Source organism: Saccopteryx leptura, chromosome 1 (genome assembly GCF_036850995.1).
Source record: "Saccopteryx leptura isolate mSacLep1 chromosome 1, mSacLep1_pri_phased_curated, whole genome shotgun sequence".
Taxonomy (NCBI): Eukaryota; Metazoa; Chordata; class Mammalia; order Chiroptera; family Emballonuridae; genus Saccopteryx; species Saccopteryx leptura.
Window position 1 is genome coordinate 71,395,015 of NC_089503.1, and position 22,871 is coordinate 71,417,885.

The window sequence follows — 22,871 nt, forward strand, 5'->3', positions numbered from 1 at the left end:
ATTCTCCAACTTTTTTTATTTTAACCGCTCAGTATACCGCTCAGTAGAGATGGTTAGATATGTGACTTGAAAGTACTCTCACATGTTTATTTTTTAATTTGAGGATTTAGATAGTTACAAACGGCCTCACTTTATAGAGAAGACAATTAGGCCCAGAAAAGTTAAGAGGTTTGCCCAAGGTCACCCAGAACTGGGACCAGAAGCCGGCTAGACTCCTGGCCAATGCTCTTTCCACTACCCCATCCTGCCTCTGAGAGCCAAACGTGATTTGGTTTCTAAGATGGCTATCACACTGGACTCTTTCTACAAAGGAATTCAGCCTTTGATAGAGAATCTGAAAACTAACACATGTGAAAATGAAATAAACGGCAAATGTTCCTTACAATGGAAAGTGAGGGGCAACATGTGTCCCTTGTGTCACAGACACATCACAGATGCCCACAGTGTGCTGAGAGCACAGCGTGTGGGAAGCACAGGCTTTGTAGTTTGATAAACAAGGCTTCAATCTTACAGGGTATTCAACCTCTTCCCCCAGACTTCCTCGTTGTTGAGTGGGTTCAGCTACACTGTTAAAAGAGGATGAAAGGGGAAAATGTATTTGAAGCTCTGCGTACAATGTAGTCTCCTTGACAAATGCTGGTGCCTTTTCCCTTTGCTTTGATAGAAAACACCACCAGAGGTCCTGGAAAGCAGTTTTTCAATGACAACTGCCTTCATTTAAAAGAAACTAGGTCTTAAAGAAGCAGCTGAGAATCATAAGATGTGGTCGCGGTTGAGATGGTATCTACAATGAGAAGGCCCATCACCATAGATGTGGTTATGTGTGCAGGGGGTGGGGGACGTGGTGCTGGTGGTAGAGACACACACACGGGCGATGATTTCCTGCTGGCGGTGTGACGCAAAGCACAGGAAACACCACCCCTAGAGTGTGTCATTTTCAAACCATAAAAGACTAAAATTACATGTGTACATGTATGATGGTGCCTCTTAAAAAATAAGAGTGGGGGGGCAGTGGGGAAGCGAGAAAAAGAATCCATCCTGATGTCTGCTTCACTGCTGGTTTGTGAAATGTCTCCAGCTGGTAGTTATGGAAGCAAGCTGGGTGGAGAGAGGGGCATGGCCATTGAGGGGCTCAGCACATATGGCTCCAGGCAGAGAGGCAGCATGAGAGACAGTTGTGGTGGCAACAGTGACCTGGAACTGTTATCTCCTAACTGTACCCCCAGAGACACCACAGTGGGTATTCCCTTGGGTTCAAACCCACGTTCTGCCACTAACAGTCTGAATGATTTGGGAACTGGACACTTCCCCTGTATGGCTCTCATTTTTCTCATCCATGTAATCAGGATGGGAGGTACCATATATAAACTAAATCATCTCCAAAGTGTTTCAGATGAGCTGGGATGGGAACAATTCACTGGATAAATCAGGCAAGGCAAACAGATTTCAGTTTGAATGCCAAGTCTCATCTACAACCTTACTGAAAAGGATTCTGGGGCAGTATCTGGTTTTAATCAGGACATCCATTAGTGGTATCTTCATGGATATAGGAAGGGTTATACTCCACAGTCTATAACAAATTAGCATTTAAAAAAATAATCTCAATTTTAGTGGCAGGTTTGACTTTCTAATATTTTACTTAGGCTAATACTATAATTATATAATTTCTAACGCCACATAGCAACTAGAAGGATGACTGGGGCATTATAAAATCACATTTAGAGACAAAAGTTTGAGATTTTAAATCTTCAATTGATAATCCATTAAATATAGAAAGGCCATCACATAGTAGGCTCCTTGAAGAATGGAACCATGATTCAATCATTGTAGAATTATCTTCATCTTCATATCATTGTGTAAAGCAGTTCTCCATACTTAATAGGTACTCACTTAAATTTCACTGCATTAAATGAGAGTTTTCAGGAATAATTTCCTCCTAAGGAACCAAACTACTAACCAGAGACTTCTGTCCTTTTTTAGAGATATAGGTAGAGTGGTGAAAAGGGAATTAAAATATATTCATCACCAATTATGAGCTAAGAAGATTAAGAATTATTTTACTTAATCCTGATTTTAATCCTTCAACTTTGGTCCTATGGTCATTCCCAGTCTCTGAGTTGATGCTCAGATAAGCTAAGCAACTTGCCCAACAAACCACACTTGATCAGTGGTGAGCATGGGATTCACGTCAGTTTTGACTTCTAGGTCCATGCAGGGAAATTCTTCCTTGTGTCATGAAGAAACCCTTATTGTTCTTCTGAAAGAATAGTAGCAATGAACAGTATGGGGCAGAGGAACAGCATGGGGCTAAAAACTTATTATGGCTTTGCAACTGACTAGCTATATGACTCTGGACAAGTTACTTCCCCTCCTCTATGGGCTCTATTTTCTTTACTATAGTGACTAGTGTGGACCTCAAAAAAAAAAAAATCTCCTGTAACTCTGATGAAAGAGTAAAAAACATACAGCTGAGCCAAACATACAGCAGTTGGCTCAGTGGTAGAGCTGTGGCCCAGTGTGTGGAAGTCTTGGGTTCGATTCCCGGCCAAGGCACACAGGAGAAGTGCCCATCTGCTTCTCCACCCCTCCCCCTCTCCTTCCTCTCTGTCTCTCTCTTCCCCTCCCACAGCCAAGGCCCAGGCACTAAAATGGCTCCAGTTGCAATGGAGTAAGGCCCCAGATGGGCGCAGCATTGCCCCCCAGTGGGCTTGCCTGGTGGATCCTGGTCAGCTGCATGCAGGAGTCTCTGTCTCCCTGCGTCTCACTTCAGAAAAATACAAAAACAAACAAAAAAACCATACAGCTGAGGGTTTACAAGGGGGCTGAAAAGCAGAAGCCCACTTAATAGCATTTCAGAAACCAGAGACCCAGTTCAGGTCCCACCAGCCCAGGTTCAGAACAACCTTAGACCATCCCCACAAGGCCCTTCAGTCCTAAAGCAAAGAAGCGATCAGAGCATAATTCCTCTAGTGTGGAGCAGGCCATCATCAGTCGGGCCTTGTTCAGCACCCACGGGCTCTGGGCCTCCTGCCCATCTGCTCCCCCTACACACCGTCACTCCTTCCCCAGCCCAGCTCAGGGTCCTGAACCTGCCCATGGCCAAGTCGACATGAGGCACTTGGACCTAACTAAAAGGTTCCCAGAATGGTGGTGGTACACAGGGCTTGACTCACATGAGATAACTCACCATTCCAAGCCTTCTTCCTATCAGTTTACAAAAGCAAACATCAAAGGCAGCACCAGCAGCAGCCGCTGAGCCACAACCTGACACAGTGGACGGAGGAGAGTCTGCAAACCCTCCGCTACAATGGGACTTGCATTTCTGCTGCGGCCATAGACTGCCTGGTGCCAGAGGCTGCACACTCACACCCCTTACCAGGCCCAGGCAGAACTCTGCATTTTTCAGGATGTTTTCATCTAGTGCAGGTGCCCAAGAAACACCTCCACTCCTACTCCCACAGAATCACAGAACTACATGAAGACTCAGCAGCCTGGAATGCAGGGGCCAACGCATACAGAAGGCAGGCGAGAACAAATCTCTCCCATAAGGTGGCGAGGTAGAGAAGACAGAATTGCAGACCACCCCTAAGACCATGGAAGTGGAAGGAACTGAAGGAACTTGCAGCAATCCAATATTCATAATCCCAACTTCCTGAAGTAGGAAGAGGACCAGCTGCTTTCTTCATCTTGTCTTCTGAGAGGCTAAAGGAATTCCCACTTCCCAATATGCTTTAAAAATCAACTATCTTCTCTGTGCTGCTCCCTTCCCTTACTTCTAAGATGAGTGTAACAGTCCCGCCTGGCCAAGTCTCAGGGTTGCTGTGAGGAGCGTTAAGAGGCTAACATGCATGAGAGGACTTTATGAACTGTGAATGGGAGAAGCATTAATGCTACCATGAGGCTCTGATGGCTGATCAGTGTAAATCCTTTGTCCCCCCCACTTCTGGGGAAACGGCTCAAGACACCTCACTTGCCGAGAATGGGGTGCAGTGCCTCATCCAGGTGCATGGAACATGGCAGGTGACTTGTGAGGAGGAGTGTGACAAGTAAAAAACCCCATTTTCATGATCCCCACTACCTACAGCCACCTCTGGTCACCATCACAGCTCAGTGTGCTACCTCACACCAAGACAGCCACCCCCTCTTCCATAGCCAGGTTGCAGGAGGGCCTGTCTGCTATTGCTTCCTCAGGAAGAGGAGATAGAGCTAGTGAATGCATACCTGGAAACCAGAATTTGATTTTCACTTTGGCAGTTATGGACCGCATGAGCTTGGGCAAGTCACCTCACCTGTCTCAAAGTCAATTTCCGCACATCTCCGAGTGGGTGGAATTATACCCTCTTACATCCCCCCAAACACACAAAAGTGTTGTGAGCCCAGAAGAAATAATGGGCGTGTAAACCCTTTGCAAATTGTTAAGGACTGTCTGTATATGAGTTAGTAGTAGTAGTGAATTTTAGCATGTTCCTTCATAAAGCATCCATGTTCAGTTATGGTCAAAATATGGGAAATGGTACATATAAATCCATTATTCATGATCCTCGTGCACTAGAAAATAAGAACACGGCTCATGCTCCTTTTGGGTCGCTCCTGGGAGAGGGATCGATCCTGCAGTGACTACTGACTACACTCAGGAAGCATTGCCCTGCCTCCCAAGCCCGAGATTACACAAGCAGTAGATGGCGACCTAGACTCCAGCCTGCTCCCTAGGCATCCTGATCTCACGCTCCTTCTGCCACGTGGGTGAGTGAAAGTGGCAGGGATATTGACATGGAATGTTTGGGCTCCTCCCAACAAGAACAGTGTGTCAGTTGCCACTCCCTCTTGCGGGACACAAATGGAAAACTGGCTCTGGCAAAGCCAATTTTAATTGCTGTTAAAAACAATTCAAACATTTCTGAGAAAGTATGCAGAAATGCGAGCTACTCCTCAATTTATTCTCCTCTAAAAATTTTATAAATTTAAAAAATATTTTCATATAATATATTTATTGATTTGAGAGAGAGAGGAAGGAAGTAGAGAGAGAAAGAAATATCAATCTGTTACTGTATGTGTCCTGACTGGGGATTGAACTCTCAAACTTTGCATGTCAGGGCAATCAATGCTCTAACAAACTGAGCTATCTGGCCATGGCTAAAATATTTCTAGTTTAGTTCACAATTCAGTAAAAAAAAAAAAAAAAAAAAAGAATCAAAGAAGAAAGAAAAGAAAAGAAAAGAAAAGAAAAGAAAAGAAAAGAAAGAGAGAGAGAAGGAAAGAAGGAAGGAAGGCAGGGAGGGAGGGAAGAAGGGAGGGAGGGAGGGAGGGAGAAAGAAGGGAAAGAAATGGGTATAAACATACACACACGTCCATATAGGTGGATGCAGGTGGATGTGTTTGTATATTTTTCATTCTAATTCAGTGTTTAATAAGTTAAAGGACTTTAGTTAGGTTTTTAATCAAGACTGTCTTTCTGGCAGGAGTCCTATGGGATAAATTAAGAGACACCAAAGAGGAAAAAGTTCCATCCAGGAAGTAAACCTAAAATTAGAACCCATAAATTCAGGCTCCAAGTCAGAACTACCACTTATGGCTGACAAAAAAAAAAAAAAAGTGTCTCATGTTCTCACAGCCTGCCCTCCTCCCACCAGGCCCAGCACCTCTCCGGCCCATTACCTGACTCTCTCTTCTTCAACCCTTTTCAGGGCAGCATCCCGCTGTAAAACCTTCATGATGGTCTCCTGCTCCTCCTCCGTCAGGAAACTTAAGTCGATCATTTTCAAAGGTGTTCTCAAAAATAACAGGAACAAACCTGGCTCAAGATTCCCAAAACTAAGCAACTTCAGACTGTTGCCTGGATGATTAAAAGATTCAAAAGTGGAAAGAACCAATTATCTTGTCCGGTTTTGGCTCAGCTCAAGTTTTAGGTGGCCAACTGCAAAATCCTAAAAGCCCTTTCCCGGGAGGCAGGAGTCTGTGGGTGGCCTGGAGGGGAGGCTCTCAGAAGAAAGCTGCATTCCTTGCCAGACAGGTCACTTGCTCCTACAGCGGCACTTCCAGGCACAGCTTTCTCTGGACCAGTCTTAGACTCAGTTAATTCTCCTTCAGTCCTCGTCACCAGCTCCCGGAGAGTCTGCAGCATCTGAGCATCGCCTACCTGGGGAATCGTGAGACAGTACACACCAGTCAGTGAGAGGTGGATCCCACAAGCACTGCTCTTTATTACGAGATTTCAAACATGTCTGGGGAAGGGGGGGATGACCATGTGAGATGGTCTCTGAGATCAGGGAAACCAGTTCTGCTGGCTTCCTGAGCAAATAGCAAATGGGTCGTGAAACACGCTTGAACTCAATGCCAGAGCGTCAAGGTGGAGAGCGCACAAAAATGCCTGTCACTGTTTAATGACCCACTGAGGACAGCGATGTTTGCAGAAAGGAGCTGCTTCTCTTTCTCCAAACTCATGGGACAGTGGCTAAAAAGTTACAGTGAAAGTCAGCAAGTCCAAGGAGCCATGATCATAGCTGCCAAGTGACTATGGGTAAGAAATGAGAAATAAACATACAGAAACCCTTCTTCATCAGTAGGAATGTTCTACTAGCGTGTATCTCTGCTGGCAATGACAGGAGAGCTAGTATCAGGTAGAGGTAGTTTGCAGAACAATGTGAGTTGTTATTCTTTACCTTGTTCCACCTCTAACCTTTGCTGGGCCTGGAGCAACTGGCCAAGCTTGTCTCCCTTCATTTCTGATGAGAAAGGAAACTTACTGGTATGTGTACATAAACTGGGGGCAAGAAGGAGGCAGAATTTCAAAACACCCCATCATCCAAAGTGAGCATTTTAAAGTAGGCCGATGGGCAAGAATCCTGTTTTCTCTGAGGCATCTTCAGCCTAGGTGCAATGATAAGAAGGTGAGAGCTGAAGAATGCCCCTCCAGACAGGATCAGAGATTATCAGCTCCAGGACTGGGGGCCTTTAACAAGTGCAGTCCTACATAGTCAGTAGATACTAAAAACCAGGTGTTTAGTAAATTTCCAAGTACTCTGACTTAAGAATAAAATGGAATGTGTATACTAGTGAGTCATTTTTGTGAATAAATTCTTCGTTTGGGCAACAAAGTACTACTGGAAGTCCTCCCCTACCTCTTGCTGGCTATGAACCCTTAGGCAGGTCACCTCCCACTCTGACGTTCAGTTTTCTCATCTGTACTTAACTTGACAGTAGGACATCCCTCACAGATGGTAAGAACGAAATAAAACAATAAATATAAAATCGTACATACCTTGCATCCTGTACCAAAAATTAGCTACTAAGAATATATTCTAGCTTGCTTTCTGAAGTCACACGTTTGTTTCATCCAGCAGAATAAGAGTGTACTTGTTGTATATTTTCCTTTTCTCTTTTAAATTATGTTTCCTACCTCCCCTGTGAAGTGTGGCCTTCATAGACAGGTACTCTGAAGACCGCTGGTTTATCTTCCTGTATCTCCTACACAATGCCCGCAGAGACTACTCAAATAAATAGTAACACACACGTCGTTTTCTTTTTTAAAAATTTTCATGCACTTGTGTGCTTGTTCATCTTGAAAACTACTCATCCTTCAAGATGAAAGTCTCCACCTCTAGAGAGCCCTCCCTAACTTCCATAGCCAGAGTTAAATGCTGCAGTAGATTTGCTTGTTGCTCCCAACTCTTCATGCTCTCTTTGAAACAGAACTATATAACCATGTTGCCATGGAGTAAGCAGAATATTCATCCCTACCTGCCTGATGTTGGGCTTGGCCTGTGACTTACTTTGGCCAATGGGATGCTACAAATGTGATAGAAACATAGGCTGTAGATGTACTTTCGTGGTTCGGCATGGCTTCTTAAACTCCTGTATGTCCACAGGAAGAGCTTGCCCCAGGTAGCCACTGCCTCCTCAATCTGGGTCCCAGAAAGAGAGATACAAGGACAGAGCAGAACCTGATGCACCTGAAGCAGGGTCACCCCAGCTAACCTGAATATATGGAAGCAAGAACTACAGATTTGTTGTTGAAAGCCGCTTAAATTTGGGTTTGCTACGTAATACTTAACGTAGTAGGAACTTGACTGCACAAAAGCTTTCTCCTTTATCTACGTACCTCCACCGCTATAATTATTTGTCTGCCTTTAGTCTCTCCCATTTGACTGTGAGTCTCTGATATGAATAAATAAGTGAATAAGTAAATAAATGAATGGACCTAACCCAGACACACAACTTCGCCAGGGGATGGCTATCTCAGTTCCTTCATGCACAGTGGCTTTCTTTCATGCTCAGTAACTGCCTCAGATCTCAAAGGCTGGCAAGGAAACATACTCGGGCCGCATTCTGGGAACCATGTCCCTGATGAGGCATTACACTGCCATATGGGTCAATGGGAGATTGTTTTTAAGTTCAGGGAAGTGGGGGGTGGGGGGGGCAGGAAGAGAACCAAGGAGAAAAACTCCCTAGGCTGTCCAGCCTGCTAACTGGCAGGGTTGCTAAAAGGGAAAATGCTGGTTTCCACACCTTCAGCTAGAACTGTAAGCAAAGCAGTGCTCCTGTGGGAAAGCTTCTAAGGATTACAAGTTTTTTTCCAAAAATAAGCTGTTAGTAAGACAAGAGCATTATCCACATTTTACAAAGGATGAAGGGCTGGAACTCCCGACTCCTACAGGAGCAGCCAGGAGTCAGCACCTGTCAGATGGCGGGGGAGCCCTCAGATGGCCACCGAGAGTCTTAAGTCCCAAGTGTCCCCCCAGTGCCCCATATTCTGGGTGTTATCTGTCATGGGAGCTAATTGGATACTTCATCCATTAGACAAACATTTATCGAGAGCCCTTTATGCCTGGCACTGTTGTTCTAAGCACTGGAGATATAAGACAGAAGCAAACTTCCTGTCCTTTGTGGGGTTTACATGCTACTTGGAGGATATCATGTACAAACTAAATAATTTGGGGGGGGGGGAAAAACCACTAAATAATTAAAATGATGTCATCTATTGGAAGGTGAAAAGAGCCCTGTAGGAAAACAAAGAAGGGAAGGGAAAGGAAGGCAATAATAAGGGGGAGAGTTTTAAAGAGAACGTTGAGGGTAGGTCTTACTGAGAAAATGACATTTGAACAGAAACTTGACAGAGATGAGGGAACAAGCCATCTTGTTCCCTCCCTAGACAACAGAGGATCCTGAGGTGGCAGCATGTCTGATGTAGTCAAGGAGCACCGAGCCGGCCAATGTTGAACTATCAGAGAGGGCCAGGAGCAGGGCAGGAGTGAGCAGGGCAGAAAGGAAACAGGTCGGGTTGTCTGAGGCTTGGTAAAGCCTGTAAGATTTCTGACTTTTTCTGAGATAAAGCAGCATCAGGAAAGGCAGGAAAAAAAAGAAAGAAGAGAATAAATATTTACTGGCCGCACCTCCCATGTGCCCAACACTTTACATATATCACCTCATAGACTCCTCAGGTTCTAGGAAGGTGTTCTGTTATCTGTGTTTTTCAAACGAGGAGAGTAAAGCTCAGGGTGGCGTCTGTCAGCAAGCTCGTGCTTGGAGCGGCTGGCATTCACTAGTGGCTCTGTCAGATGGAGCCGCCCTGATTGATGCTAACGTCTCATTTAATTCTCCCATCACACAGATTCTCAAGCTGGGGAAGCAGAATAAAAATCTTCTGTCTGGCTGGGGACCCCACTCTTTGCTTAAGCATAAAAACACCACTGGCCCACAGCTGGCAGTTGGCACGAGGGCAACCTCAGTGCAGGAATGGGGAGGGATGAATTCTGGCCACAGGGATTCCTCATGTATTCACAGAAGGAGTCGCTCCACTGTGTGCAGAATCTCATTAGGCTCAGCCTTCCCTCCCACCCCTCCTCTGCGTGCTGCTGAGGGATTTTTCAAAAAATAAAATCTAAGCCATATGCCATGCTTAAAGCACTTCACCAACTTCCCACCACCTATTGGCTAACCCTCCCAGTCCTAGGTGGCCTCTAGGACTCCTCGTGGACCCGCGCTCATTTTCTTCCCAGCCCCTCTCCCTCAGCCCAGCCCCACCGAACTTTGTCAGTTCCTCTGTCTCCAGGCTCTGCCTCTCCGGCTCCTTCCTCCGGAAGAACTCTTTGTTGAGTGAATACCTCTTGAATCTCAAGTCACTTTCTGCACAGAAGCCTTCCCTCACCTCTCAAGGCCAGATTAGGTGTCCTTCCAGTGTGCTCCGTTAGCAACTGAGGGTGCTTCACGCTGTCCTAAGTTCCTGCCTACTCGTGTTTGTCCCTCACCAGTTTATGAGCAAGTCCTGGGCTCTGAGTCTTCGTGCCTCTTGTACCTGCCCCTGTGCCTTGCTCCTACTGGCACCCAACTATTTTATACATAAACTCAGGTCTCCCTTCACATGAACCTGGCTCTGAGGCCTCTCATTAATAAATCAGGTCCACATTATTCATCGAGGTCTACCCTCAGGTCCTCTGTGTGACAGTGTGGTCTCAGCTTTCTCACCTGTATAATGACTATATTCACTCCTACTTCCCCTCCTTAAGGAAATTACTGTGAAGCTCTAGGGAGAATGCAGGCATCACCAAGGACAAATAAGGAATACGTAGCACTTAGAGCAGCAGCACAAAGGGGACATCTGAGGGCTCCACATGCAGACTGTGCTTAATTCAGTTTCCAAGTGTCAGCCCTGCTAACACCAAATCACATCAATAAAAGCCAGTGCTCTTCTCCCTGTCAACTGTCCAAACGCTAATCTGGAGAAGGAAACCAAGGCCCCAAACAACTGGCACTTGCTCTTCTTCTTCTTCCTCTTCCTCTTCTTCCTCTTCCTCCCCCTTCTCCTCCTCGTCTTCCTCCTCCTCCTCCTCCTCCTCTTCCTCTTCTTCTTCTTCTTCATCTTCATCTTCTTCTTCAAGTGAGAGGAGGGGAGAGAGACAGAGACAGACTCCCAGGTGTACTCTGACCGGGATCCACCTGGTAACCCCTGTCTGGGGCCAGTGCTTGAATCAACTGAACTATCCTCAGTACCTGGGGTCAAAGCTTGAACCAGTCAAGCCACTGACTGTGAGGGGGAAAGGGAGAGAAGGGGGAGATGGAAGGGAAGAGAAACAGATGGTCACTTTTCATATGTGCCCTGACCAGGGATCGAACCCAGGATGTCCGCACGCCTGGCTGATGCTCTATCCATTTAGCCAACCAGGCAGGGCCAGCACTTGCTTTTGATTGAAGCTAAGAGCTAGACTTGTAGCTCTAAACCCAATCATTCTGACTGACCACATCCAGGTTAAAGCCAGGTTACAAAAGCATTTGTTCCCCAACTCACTCTGCTACAAGGAGGGGCCGAGGTGCCACCTTCTCCTTTCCCAGATGGCTGCTGTTATTACAAAGCCTACAGACCCCAAGGAAGGGGAGGGAGACTTGAGTAAGGAGTGATTCTCACATGATGAGGTTTTCAGAAGAGAAGCAAATTGTTCTGACAGTCCCATGACATCAAGACTGAAGGCTTGAAAAAAGAATCCGGGAGGCAGAAGGAGAGCAGGAACAAATATGTTTGAGTCAGGTTGGGGTTGGGGAGAGTGGTGTTGGGCAAAATCAGGACTGACTGATTAAGAAGCTTACCCCCAGCAGTAACAAGCCATCGCACATACAACCAAATGCTTAGGAAACTTCCTAGATTACAGTGGCATTAAAGGATAAATGGAATAACCCACAGATGGTTCAGGAAAAGTCTAGGAAGGGGCGAGTAGAGTGCTCACCTCCCTCCCAGCAGAAAGACCCCACAGTGCACTGAACTGATGGTCACCAGACCACTAGGCAACACTTCCAGGGCATCCACACCCAAAGCAGCAAGTTCCCCTGTTGCACTACTTCATTTCTTGGGCTCAGTTTGCACTTGGTTGAACTTGCCTGTTCTTTCCAACCTTTGCCTCCAATTTGCCCCACCACCCTCAGCTCACTCCCTCTCACACAATTTAAAGAGATGAAAGCATTCATGCTCTCCCGGAGTCTCCTTTGTTGATGGTTAAGATGAGCTTCCTCTCTCCTTCAGCTGTTCTTCACATCATGTTTTCTAAGCTTCTCGTGATCTTGGTCATTTGTCTCTGTACTGAAAAATGAGCAGGTGGTGCTGAGTACTTTAGACACATCATCTCAGTGAATCCCTCAGACCACCCAGACAGGCAGGTACTCCCCACACCATGCGGACAATGCTGGGCTCGAAGAGTTAAATGACTTGTCTACAGTTGCTCAACCAGAACATGATTTCAACCCAGGGCTGTAAGATTCTAAAGCCACAATGGTTTGAGCTTCACTTCTTCACCAACCCCCTTGTTCTCAGAGCTCAGGCAGCTGGTTAGAGACACATGTGAGCCTAGAACCCAGGTTCCCTGGTTCCTAGGCCAGTTCTTTCACTGCTGTTTCCCCTTCTGTACTTTCTTTCTTCTTTGCCATTTCCCACGGGCATCATGCCTGGCCTCAAAGTACGGCATGCTCTTCTATGCACAACTTGTTAGGAATAGAAAATGATCGGGCCCTTTGGGTTGGTTGTATGGATAGACATGAAAAAAAAAAAAAGGACCAGCCTGGAATAGAGGAAAAAGGGCACCTATGTCAACATGCAAGTGTTTATACATGCCCATTAGCCTCTTAGGATGGTAGAGATCCCTAGAACCAGAAACTATTACTAAAAAAATGACTTTATATGTTTTAATTCAATCTGAATTTTTGTTTTATGCTTACATAGAAATATGTTCATATGTATGGAAAATAGCACTGTCTGGAAACCATGCTACATGAAGATCTTATTTCTGCATGGTCAGGGCTTTTTATCACTTTATTAAAAAAGAAACCATGTAAATTACTCAACCTGATGTGTTGTTTAAATTGGGTTTAAGGAAGAAAGAATGCTTCATTGTCTAGTGACTGGTTTAAGGTAGCCTCTCAAAAAATAAGGAGTTGAATGAAGAAATAAAATGAAAAAATGAAACTATGAAGAAATGAAAGAAAATAGATGGAATAGGAAAGAAAAAGTTACTTATCCAATGTTTCCATTTCTTTTTTTCATAGAAGAACAACTGAAATATCAAAACAGACAGGCAGCCTCTAGGAGCAAAGCTTTCACTTTCTGTGAGGATTCTTCCAAAGGTGGAAGCCATTTTTCTACTTCATGCAATGCCTCTAGCGCCAGGCCGATGTTTTCCACAGATGAACTTGGCGATCTCCAACTCAGAGGCAGGTAGAAGTAAAGACCACTTTTCTGTGATGATTCCCCCTTCCTCTTAATCTCATAGTCAAACCTAATGCTCATGTCCTTAGCAGTTTTCAACCTTTTTCATCTCATGGCACACTAATTATAAAAATTCTGCAGCACACCAAAAAATATATTTTTTGCTGATCTGACAAGAGAAATAGGTATAGTTTTGATTCATTCATACTGGATGGCTATTGCTGTATTGGTTGTTGTCATTTTTAAAGTTTTTTTCCCATTTATTTAAGAGAGAGAAAGGAACAGAAGGGGGTGGGAAGGAGAGAGAGAGAGAAAGAGAAGCATCAACTCATTGTTCCACTTAGTTGTTTCATTTAGTTGTGTGCTCATTGATTGCTCCTCATATGTGCCCTGACCAGGGATCAAACCACTGAACTTGGCATGCTGGGATAATGCTCTATCCAGTGAACAACCCGGCCACGGCCTTGTTGTCATTTTTTTTAATGTGACAAACTCAGAGAAAAGAGGTCAGTGCTCCTGACTAGTCAGAAATGGCATGTTTTAAAAATTCTTATGGCACACACACTGCTTGAAAATCACTACCTTAGATTTCTGAAGAAATCATTTTTTTCCCATTCTTATACCTCAGTTTTAGACATATGGCATCCATAGGAATCAAATATTTCAATCAAGCCTCAACCAAAGGCAAGATAATGGGCCATCTGCAGAAGATAACATTATACACAACTAACCCTCATACAAATACCATTAAGTACTGATACAGGAGCATAAACCAAGCATTAGAGGTCACAGGAATTAAGGAAAGAGATAAAATTCAGTGAGCCTGGAAGGCTAAACCAGAGATGCAAGTGGGCATTCTGGCCAACAGCTCTGGGCTATGAAACCACAGAGATATTCAAGAAGACTAGTAACTAAAGCAGTGGTTTCTCAAAGTGTGTGCCAGGGTGCACTGGTGTACCCTAGAAGATTTCCAGGTGCACCCTGTGGTATTCCAGAGAAATACAGTGTGTCTGTAAAGTCATGGTGCACTTTTGACCGGTCACAGGAAAGCAACAAAAGACGATAGAAATGTGAAATCTGCACCAAATAAAAGGAAAACCCTCCCAGTTTCTGTAGGATGATGTGGCAGCATGTGCAGATGATGACGTAACACCATATATACAGCAGAGCAGCCCATGGCCATGCCAGTTGAGATGTGGATGGTACAGAGGAAAGTTCAGTGTGTTCTGTGGCTTGCTAAATTCAAATCCGTGACCAAAGGGCAATGTGAATATCGGCGCGTTTATAACGAAGCGCCACCACATAGGAATAACATTACTTGGTGGGATAAGCAGTTGAAGAAAACCGGCAGTTTTGTGGAGAAACCCTGTTCTGGTAGGCCATCAGTCAGTGATGAGTCTGTAGAGGCTATACGGGATAGCTACCTAAGGAGCCCTAAAAAATCTGTGCGTGAGCCCACATCGAACTGCACTGAATAGGTATGAAACTGGGAGAGTTTTCCTTTTATTTGGTGCAGATTTCACATTTTTATCGTCTTTTGTTGCTTTCCTGTGACTGGTCAAAAGTGCACCATGCCTTTATGGACACACTGTATGTGCCTGTTAGGGACCAAAAAGTCAACAGGGTTTTTGGAGTTTAGATTTTGGGGGACAGAGGTGTGGGGAATTGGCTGTAAGCTGACAGTCTGCCCAACCCCCCACCTCATTTGCCTGATTAGGTTGCAAAAAGCTGTTAAGCTGTGGTGCTAGATTGTTTACATTAACCCCCATGTTCCCTGGAAAGACTGGAGGCAAGTTTCTTCTATCTTTTGTTTGGTGTAAAGTTAAGATGATATGTATGGTGGGGGTTTTCTGCACTCAACACAATTAAGAGTAAAAAGAGAGGAATTCTTCAATGTATTGATGAGGAAATGAGAATATGTCTTTCAAAATATGCCCAAACATTGAAAAAATCGCTAGGACACATCAGGCTCATGTTTCTCATAAACACAAGAATGAAAAAAACTTAACACATTTGCCCTGGGACTTGCTGAATTTACTAAATCTTACTAAGAATGTATCTATATATATAAAAAGATAACTATTTTGTCGTTTTTTATTTTTAACCCCTCTTTTGTACGAATTCTAAAAAGCATAACTCAAGAAATGTAACATAAAAATGTTTTTAATGTCAGAATAAATTTAATTTTGTCGTATTTATTTCATTTAATTACCATAAAAGCACGGTTGGACTTTATTTTTATTCTTTAATATTTGACTTAATTGTTATAACATATTTCTCAGAAATTTGTATATAGTGTGCCTACAATTATTTGTAGGATTTGAAATGTGCCTCAACTTTAAAAAGTTTGAGAACCACTGAACTAAAGTAACTAAAAGTACAGGGTATAGAGGGAGAAGCAGTACCTGGGGTCTGAACTGAGGGCCCTAAAACGCCAGAAGAGAAGATCTAAACCTGAGTTTTTCACATTGTCCAGTCTTCATAAATGCGACAGAACTATCCTTTTAATTGACATTTTCTTGGTTTTTATCCAAAAGACAAAAACTATTAAGAAAGAAAGGAGCTGGGAAAATGGACAGCTAAAAATGCTTTTTAAACTTCACACCTGGGCTGAAACTTCAAATCATGTCTAAAAAAAAAAAAGATGACAATCCGCATCTGGTAGCCACGTGATTCAAACGAGAAGCGGAGTAAACTGATGCCCCGTGCCCCGTGGGGCCCAGCTCGGCCTGTTGTCAGACTCACAGAGAAGCGGAGGCTGAGCACGGCTGTGGGAATCCTGGAGGCTGGGGAAAATTTTTAAAATGTGACAATCTACAAAAGGGATGGCTTACCTCTGACAACAAACACATCAAGAAGAAACTTTAAGACACACTAGAACAAGGTCCATCTGCCATTGCTCGGAGCTGTTGTAAAAGCCAACAGATCTATGGGCTCACTTTGCTTTCCCAGTTTGGGAAGCACCAGGAGCCTCCCCTAAGTTCACTAACCCAGAGAGCCACTTCCTCTCCCCTGGGAATGGCAGCACTCACCACAGTCCCAGATCTCAATTCTCACAGTATGTCTCACGAGATCTGACAGTATACACAGTCTCCGCCCTAAGAGCTTGTATTCTGGAAAGGAGTACAGATGTTTAACAGGCCCAAAAAGCCCTACAAAGCAGAAGGGCAGCATGCTATAAAACTGTTAACAGGGGTCAGGGGGAGCTTAATGTAGTCCCAGGGGACTAGGGAAGGCTTCCTAGAAGAAATATGACCTCTATCAACTGAAAACTCTATAGTGATATTCCAAATTGGGAGTTGTGTCACTTCAATTGTATTCATCCTTGCTTGTATCCAACTGTGGCTGATGAGCAGCCGATTCCAAGACCTTGATTGCTCAAGACCTACTGAATCAAAATCTTCAGGGTTGAGACCTAGGAATGCGCATTTTCTAAACATTTCCACACGAAGCAGCTGTTGGGCCAGGTTTGGGTATCACAGCTACAAAAGGTCCCACCAGATCAGAAATGGCTGACGACTGGTTAAAGAATACAGTGGTTGGCCCTGGCTGGTTGGCTCAGTGGTAGAGCGTCAGCCTGGCGTGCAGGAGTCCTGGGTTCGATTCCCAGCCAGGGCACACAGGAGAGGCGCCCATTTGCTTCTCCACCCCTCCCCCTCTCCTTCCTCTCTGTCTCTCTCTTCCCCTCCCACAGCGAGGCTCCATTGGAGCAAAGATGGCCCGGGCGCTGGGGATGGCTCTGTGGCCTCTGCCTCAGGTGCTGGAATGGCTCTGGACGCAACAGAGCGACGCCCCAGAGGGGCAGAGCATCGCCCCCTGGTGGGCATGCCGGGTGGATCCCGGTCGGGCGCATGCGGGAGTCTGTCTGACTGCCTCCCCGTTTCCAGCTTCGGAAAAATGAAAAAAAAAAAAAGGATACAGTGGTTTATAAAGTTAAGCGAGTTCATTTATCATTTCTTTTCCAGCTGTGACAAGAGCAAACACAAAAATGAAGTAACAGCTGAACAAGAGTCATAACTAGTTCTCTGTGCAAACAAGAAAGCCAAGATGCAGAGGGGTTAGACCAGGAGTCCCCAAACTACGGCCCACGGGCCGCATGCGGCCCCAAGGCCATTTATCCACCCCCGCCGCACTTCCGGAAGGAGCACCTCTTTCATTGGTGGTCAGTGAGAGGAGCACATTGACCATCTCATTAGCCAAAAGCAGGCCCATAGTTCCCATTGAAATACTGGTCAGTTTGTTGATTTAAATTTACTTGTTCTTTATTTTAAATATTGTATTTGTTCCTGTTTTGTTTTGTTTTTTTACTTTAAAATAAGATATGTGCAGTGTGCATAGGGATTTGTTCATATTTTTTTTTATAGTCCGGCCCTCCAATGGTCTGAGGGACAGTGAACTGGCCCCCTGTGTAAAAAGTTTGGGGACCCCTGGGTTGGACTAATTGCTTATGGGCACACAGCTACCTAATGTGACAGCTGGGACACTCTGAGACCACCTCTATTCGCCAGGATGTGCACAATTTTCGATCTGAACAAGGACTTGCAAATGGGCTAATAAACGGGTTGCGCTGCATTTCACAGCACCCCTGAAACCAGCAAATGACAACAGCAGGCATGACAGCTGAATTCTAGATTTAATTATTGTCTAGGTTTCACATTCAGAGGAAAGGAGTGGAGGAACTAACTGATTTATTAACCAGGCTGGAATTAAACTGAAGATCATAAAGTTAACTGAACTGTAGCAATCCCTGACTCAGACTTTAAAGGGATCTCATAAAGCCTGACCTTTGATGCAATCGTGTATGTTCCTGTCTGGTCCAGGAGTGAGGGACTCTCCACAAATGTACTGACTCAGGGGCTCCCAAACCTCACTACATCGGTACCACCTGAAAAGCTTTTCAAAAATCTATCCATGCCGGGTCTCTTCCGGCCCTCAGCTATTCTGATTTAATGGGTCTGGGGTCAGACCCTACCTGGAACATTTTTCATTAACTGCCTAGAGGCAATTGTAACGTGCCACAACATTGAGATCACTGAACCAACATTGAGATCACTGAACCAACAGTCCTCTCCTCTTTTTTGGCTCCTGCTTGAATCCAGAACCTAGGGGGTAAGGCAAGTGAGGTATGAGGGCACAAAATAAGCAGGCAGGGCTGTATGAGCACAGAACCCACATGTGCAGGATCCTGAGGGTGAAGCTGCCTTAAAACTGAAGCACCCCAGGCACGAAATTTAAGGGGACACGGCTCTCAGGGTGCTTCGTGTGCATCGTCAGCCCTTGCATGTCCTTGTCTCCACAGAATGTGTGCCCTGGGCACCTCACTTGCCTCGCCCTAACCTTACACATGCTCACATCCCTCTGGCCAGGCCATTAATTATCCCAAAGATAATCAAGATGCTGCCATGTGCAAAGTCCTCCTTGCTCCTCTCCATCCTCTAAAGAGACACATTTTGAAACTGATGCAGGTGAATAATGCCTATGACCTCCATGTCCTAGCCCCCAGACATAAGAGACTGCTATGATGGAGTGCAGTGGACCACACTGGTTCTGGAGTCAGCAATCAGAAGGGGATTCATCTTTTCTGAGTTCCTTGGCAGTTCCTCTAAGGACTCTGGGTTGGCTTCTTGGTCTGTACCATGTGGGCAGGGTTGCTGTGAGCATGTCATTAGGCTGAAGTAAAATGGTATAGGACACAGCAAGTGCTATATAAACAGCCGGTGACAGGGCCTCCCCACCATTTCACTAACTCAGTCCCCTCCACATGCTACCGACAGGTTGAAGTGTGACTGCTGCTGCCTCTCCTGCTTTCCTCATTACACTGCTGCCCATCTTCCAACCTACCACCCATTTTAAGGAGTCAGATTCTTAGTTCCTGCAAGCACCCCTCTATCCTTCCCACCGGGCCCTTGAGAAGATTTTAAAAAAAAACTTCTAAATTTGGGGATGGTGGTTTGGCAGTAGAGAGGTTGGGTGGGAGGATCCCATTTTTAAATTACCAAGAACTCTTCTCAGTCTTCTCATTTTAGGCCTGGACCTCTGTTTTAGAAAATCAAAAGTCAAGAGTTTGACATCGTGGTCTGTGGTTCCACATTAATAGCCCCTGTCCAATGTGCTTCCGCTAGTGGTGGGCATAGAGCTGTCTTGGCATCCCTGTGTTCCCAGCACCTGACACGGTGCCTGGCATACATCCCCTGCCTCGTTTATTGAATAAAAGAAAGAAAAACAGATATTAGTGAGAAAAGCAAGACAATTCAACAGCATAGAGAAAAAGCCAAGAAAGGTTACAAGGGTGGGACTAAAAAGGCTGGCAAGTTATCATCCATAGATGTGGTAGGCAGAATAATGGTCCTCCAAAGATGCCCACATCCTAATTCCTGGAACTTGCAAATACGATCCTACATAGTAAAAGGGACTTCGCAAATGTGATTAAAAATCTTGTGATGTGCCTGCACAGCAAAGGAAACCATCAATAAAATAAAAAGACAACCCACTGAATTGGGAGAACATATCCACTCCCCCATGATACACCTGATAAGGGGTTAATTTCCAAAATTTATAAAGCACTCATAAAGCTCAACACCAAAAAAACACAACCCAATTAAAAGTTGGGCAATGGATCTGAATAGACACTTCTCCAAAGAGGACATACAGATAACTAATAGACATATGAAAAGATGCTCAATGTCACTACTCATCAGAGAAGTGCAAATTAAAACCACAATGAGGTATCATCTCACACCTGTCACAATGACTATCATCAATAAATCAACAAACACGTATTCATGAGGATGTGGAGAGAAGAAAACCTTTGTGCACTGTTGGTGGGAAGGCAGATTGGTGCACCCACTGTGGAAAACAATATGGAGTTACATCAAAAATTTAAATATGGAACTGCTTTATGACCCAGTGATTCTGCTTTTGGGAATATATCAAAAGAAATCCAACATGGTAATTTGAAAGAATATATACACCTTTATGTTCATTGCAGCATTATTTACAATAATTAACATCTGGAAGCAGACCAAGTGCCCATCAGTAGATGGGTGGATAAAAAAGCTGTGGCACATTTACACAAGGGAATATTACTTGGCCATAAAAAAGAAGAGAATCTTACCTTTTGTGATAGCATGGATGGACCTGAAGAATATTATGCTAAGTGAAATAAGCCAGTCAGAGAAAGGCAAGTACCATATGATCTCACTTATATGTGGAATTTAATGAACAAAACAAACAAAAACAGAAATAGACTCATAGGTACAGAAAACAGACTGACAGAGAAGAAAGGGTTTAGGGAGATGGGTTAAAAAGGTAAAGGGATTAAGCAAAAATCCTCATACACACAGACAACAGTATGGTCATGACAAGAGGGAAAGGGGTGGGGGAGGTAGAAGTGGGTAAAGGGGGATAAAGGATGATAGAGGAAACTTCACTTTGGATGGCAAATACACAATACAATATATAGATGATGTATTAAAATTCTACACATTAAACCCATATAATTTTATTAACCATTATCACTACAATAAATTCAATTTTAAAAAAAGACTTTTGTGATGGAGAGATTATCATGGATTATCTAGATAGATTTAATGTAATCACAAGGTCCTTGTAAGAAGAATGGTTAGAAGGAGAGAGAAAGAAGTGAAGGATGAAGGCAATTGTAGTGATATGCTTTGAAGATGGAGGAAGGGGACAGGAGCCAAGGAATGTAGCAGCCTCTAAGAGCTGGAAAAGGCAAGGAAACAGATTCTCCCCTAGAGCCTCCAGCAGTAACTCATTTCTGCCAACTCCTTGATTTTATCATGTAAGACCCATTTCAGACTTCTGACCTCTAGAACTGTAATATAATAAATGTGTTGTTTCAAGTCACTAAGTTTGTGGTCATTTGTTACAGCAATAAAAGGAAACCAATACACAGTCTGAGTACTGATAATGTGCCTCATTCATCTCTAAATCCCCAGTTTGCTGCCTGGAACTCTGTTGACTAAATCCTATCCTGGTAAATAACAGTGAGGTGGATGCTTTCCTCCCCTTGCCCTATAGCCAATCAGTTGCCAGATACAGTTGATTGCATCTCTGCAATCTTCCTCTAATTCAACCCTTTCTCTCCTATTCTACCACACATTTAGTAATTGTCTCTGAACATGGCTTCTTTCATTCCTAGTTCTCCCTCACTCTGTCTACTGCACACAATCCAGCTAGATTTATACTCCAAAGCCCCACTTTAATTATGCTGTACTCTGACTTAAAAACTTTCCCTTGCTCTTCCCTGCTGGTGGAATAACTCCAAATTCCTTCTCATAGTCCTGACATCCTAATGGTTCCAAGCTTCCTATCCAACATTCCTACCTTGTGAACTCCAGCCAAACCACTCAATATCACCTCTCTACTACCATTGCCAGTCCTTTGTGCTTGCTGTTCTTTCCACCTATAATGTCCTTGCCTTAAATTGCACACATCCAAACCTTACCCATCGCTCAAATCCCAGAGTAAAGATGCCTCCTCCATGAAACTGCTCCTGTAGCCTTCTTCCCTTACAATATCCCTTCCACAGCTGGCAATAACTGCTTCTCTCACGGAGCCTTCAGAGCACTTATCTCTACACTCTCATCTGAAGTAGGAAAGGGGACAGGTCCCAGAGTCAGGGAGATTCAAGTACAATGTAACCCTCTTGTGCTAGTTACTTTGCTTCTCTGAGCTTCAGGCTTCATATCTGTAAAATGGACATTAGACTTATCTTGCCAGATTGTTGAGAAGAACTAAAGCTCATACATAGGTGCTCAACACAATAAATATTCAATAATTACACAAACATGATATAGTAACTTACATACAGATCAAATTCCCACTTCTAGGGAAGTATATATGTCTACTTTATTATTGAATATTTTAAAAAATTATTTATTGATTTCATCAAGAGAGATAGGGTGAAAGAGATAGAGAGAGACAGGAATATCAATCTGTTCCTGTATGTGCCCTGACCAGGAATAGAACCCACAACCTTGGCATATCAAGAGAAGGTTCAACCAGCTGAGCTACCTGGCCAGCACTGTCTACTTCATTTTTATAATCACACAGTACCTTGCACGTATTTGTGAAAAAAAACTTTTAAATATCGAGTAAGTCACTGAAATGTTGGGAGCATCTCTTCAGGCTACCTGTTTTGTGTATAGTAAGGATTGTCTCATTTTTCTCCATCTCAGAGAGCGGGGAGAAATACACCAGTTCTTTCTGATCATTAGTGTTAGACCCAATTCCTAAGATGAAAACTTTGCAAGACTCACTCTCTTCGCTTAATGCTTCTAAACTATTGTTCATCCCAACCAAAAATAAATGAGTATTGTTTTCATTAGCATAAGTTATATATTGTTATTTTAATGTCATTGAGTCCTAGCTCAGAAAACAGCTAAGGTTCCCAAGCTAGTGGAACAAAGTTCCCTTTTACTTCATTCTGCTTAGAAATCCCATGTAGGAGATGCTCTACATTCCTGGGGTGGGTATGCAACAGAATTACCTTCCTTTAAAGGCATTCCTTAAACCACTTTTCTGCTGAAGCAGAAACATGGCCCTTTTTCCCTCGATCTGGTTGATATCATCATGAGATCTAAACTCAAGGTCTGGTTTGAAATCTATTCACTCATTTGCTAGCTTAGTGACCATGAACATAGAACTTATCTGAGCCTCAGTT

At 44.1% G+C, this 22,871-nt stretch overlaps 1 protein-coding gene across 15 annotated transcripts in view; it reads right to left on the bottom strand.

The window, feature by feature from the left end:
- Positions 1-22,871, bottom strand: part of SYTL2 (synaptotagmin like 2) — a 128,228-nt gene that overhangs the window by 62,379 nt on the left and 42,978 nt on the right. For 14 of the 15 annotated variants that reach the window (XM_066370128.1, XM_066370118.1, XM_066370138.1 and 11 more), the window contains exon 2: positions 5,656-6,136. The exons of the other annotated variant lie outside the window; for it this stretch is intronic. In XM_066370128.1, coding sequence (XP_066226225.1) covers positions 5,656-5,756 — 101 coding nt within the window. In that variant the 5' untranslated portion in view covers positions 5,757-6,136. The remainder of the gene's footprint in view (positions 1-5,655; positions 6,137-22,871) is intronic. 15 annotated transcript variants of the gene reach the window in all.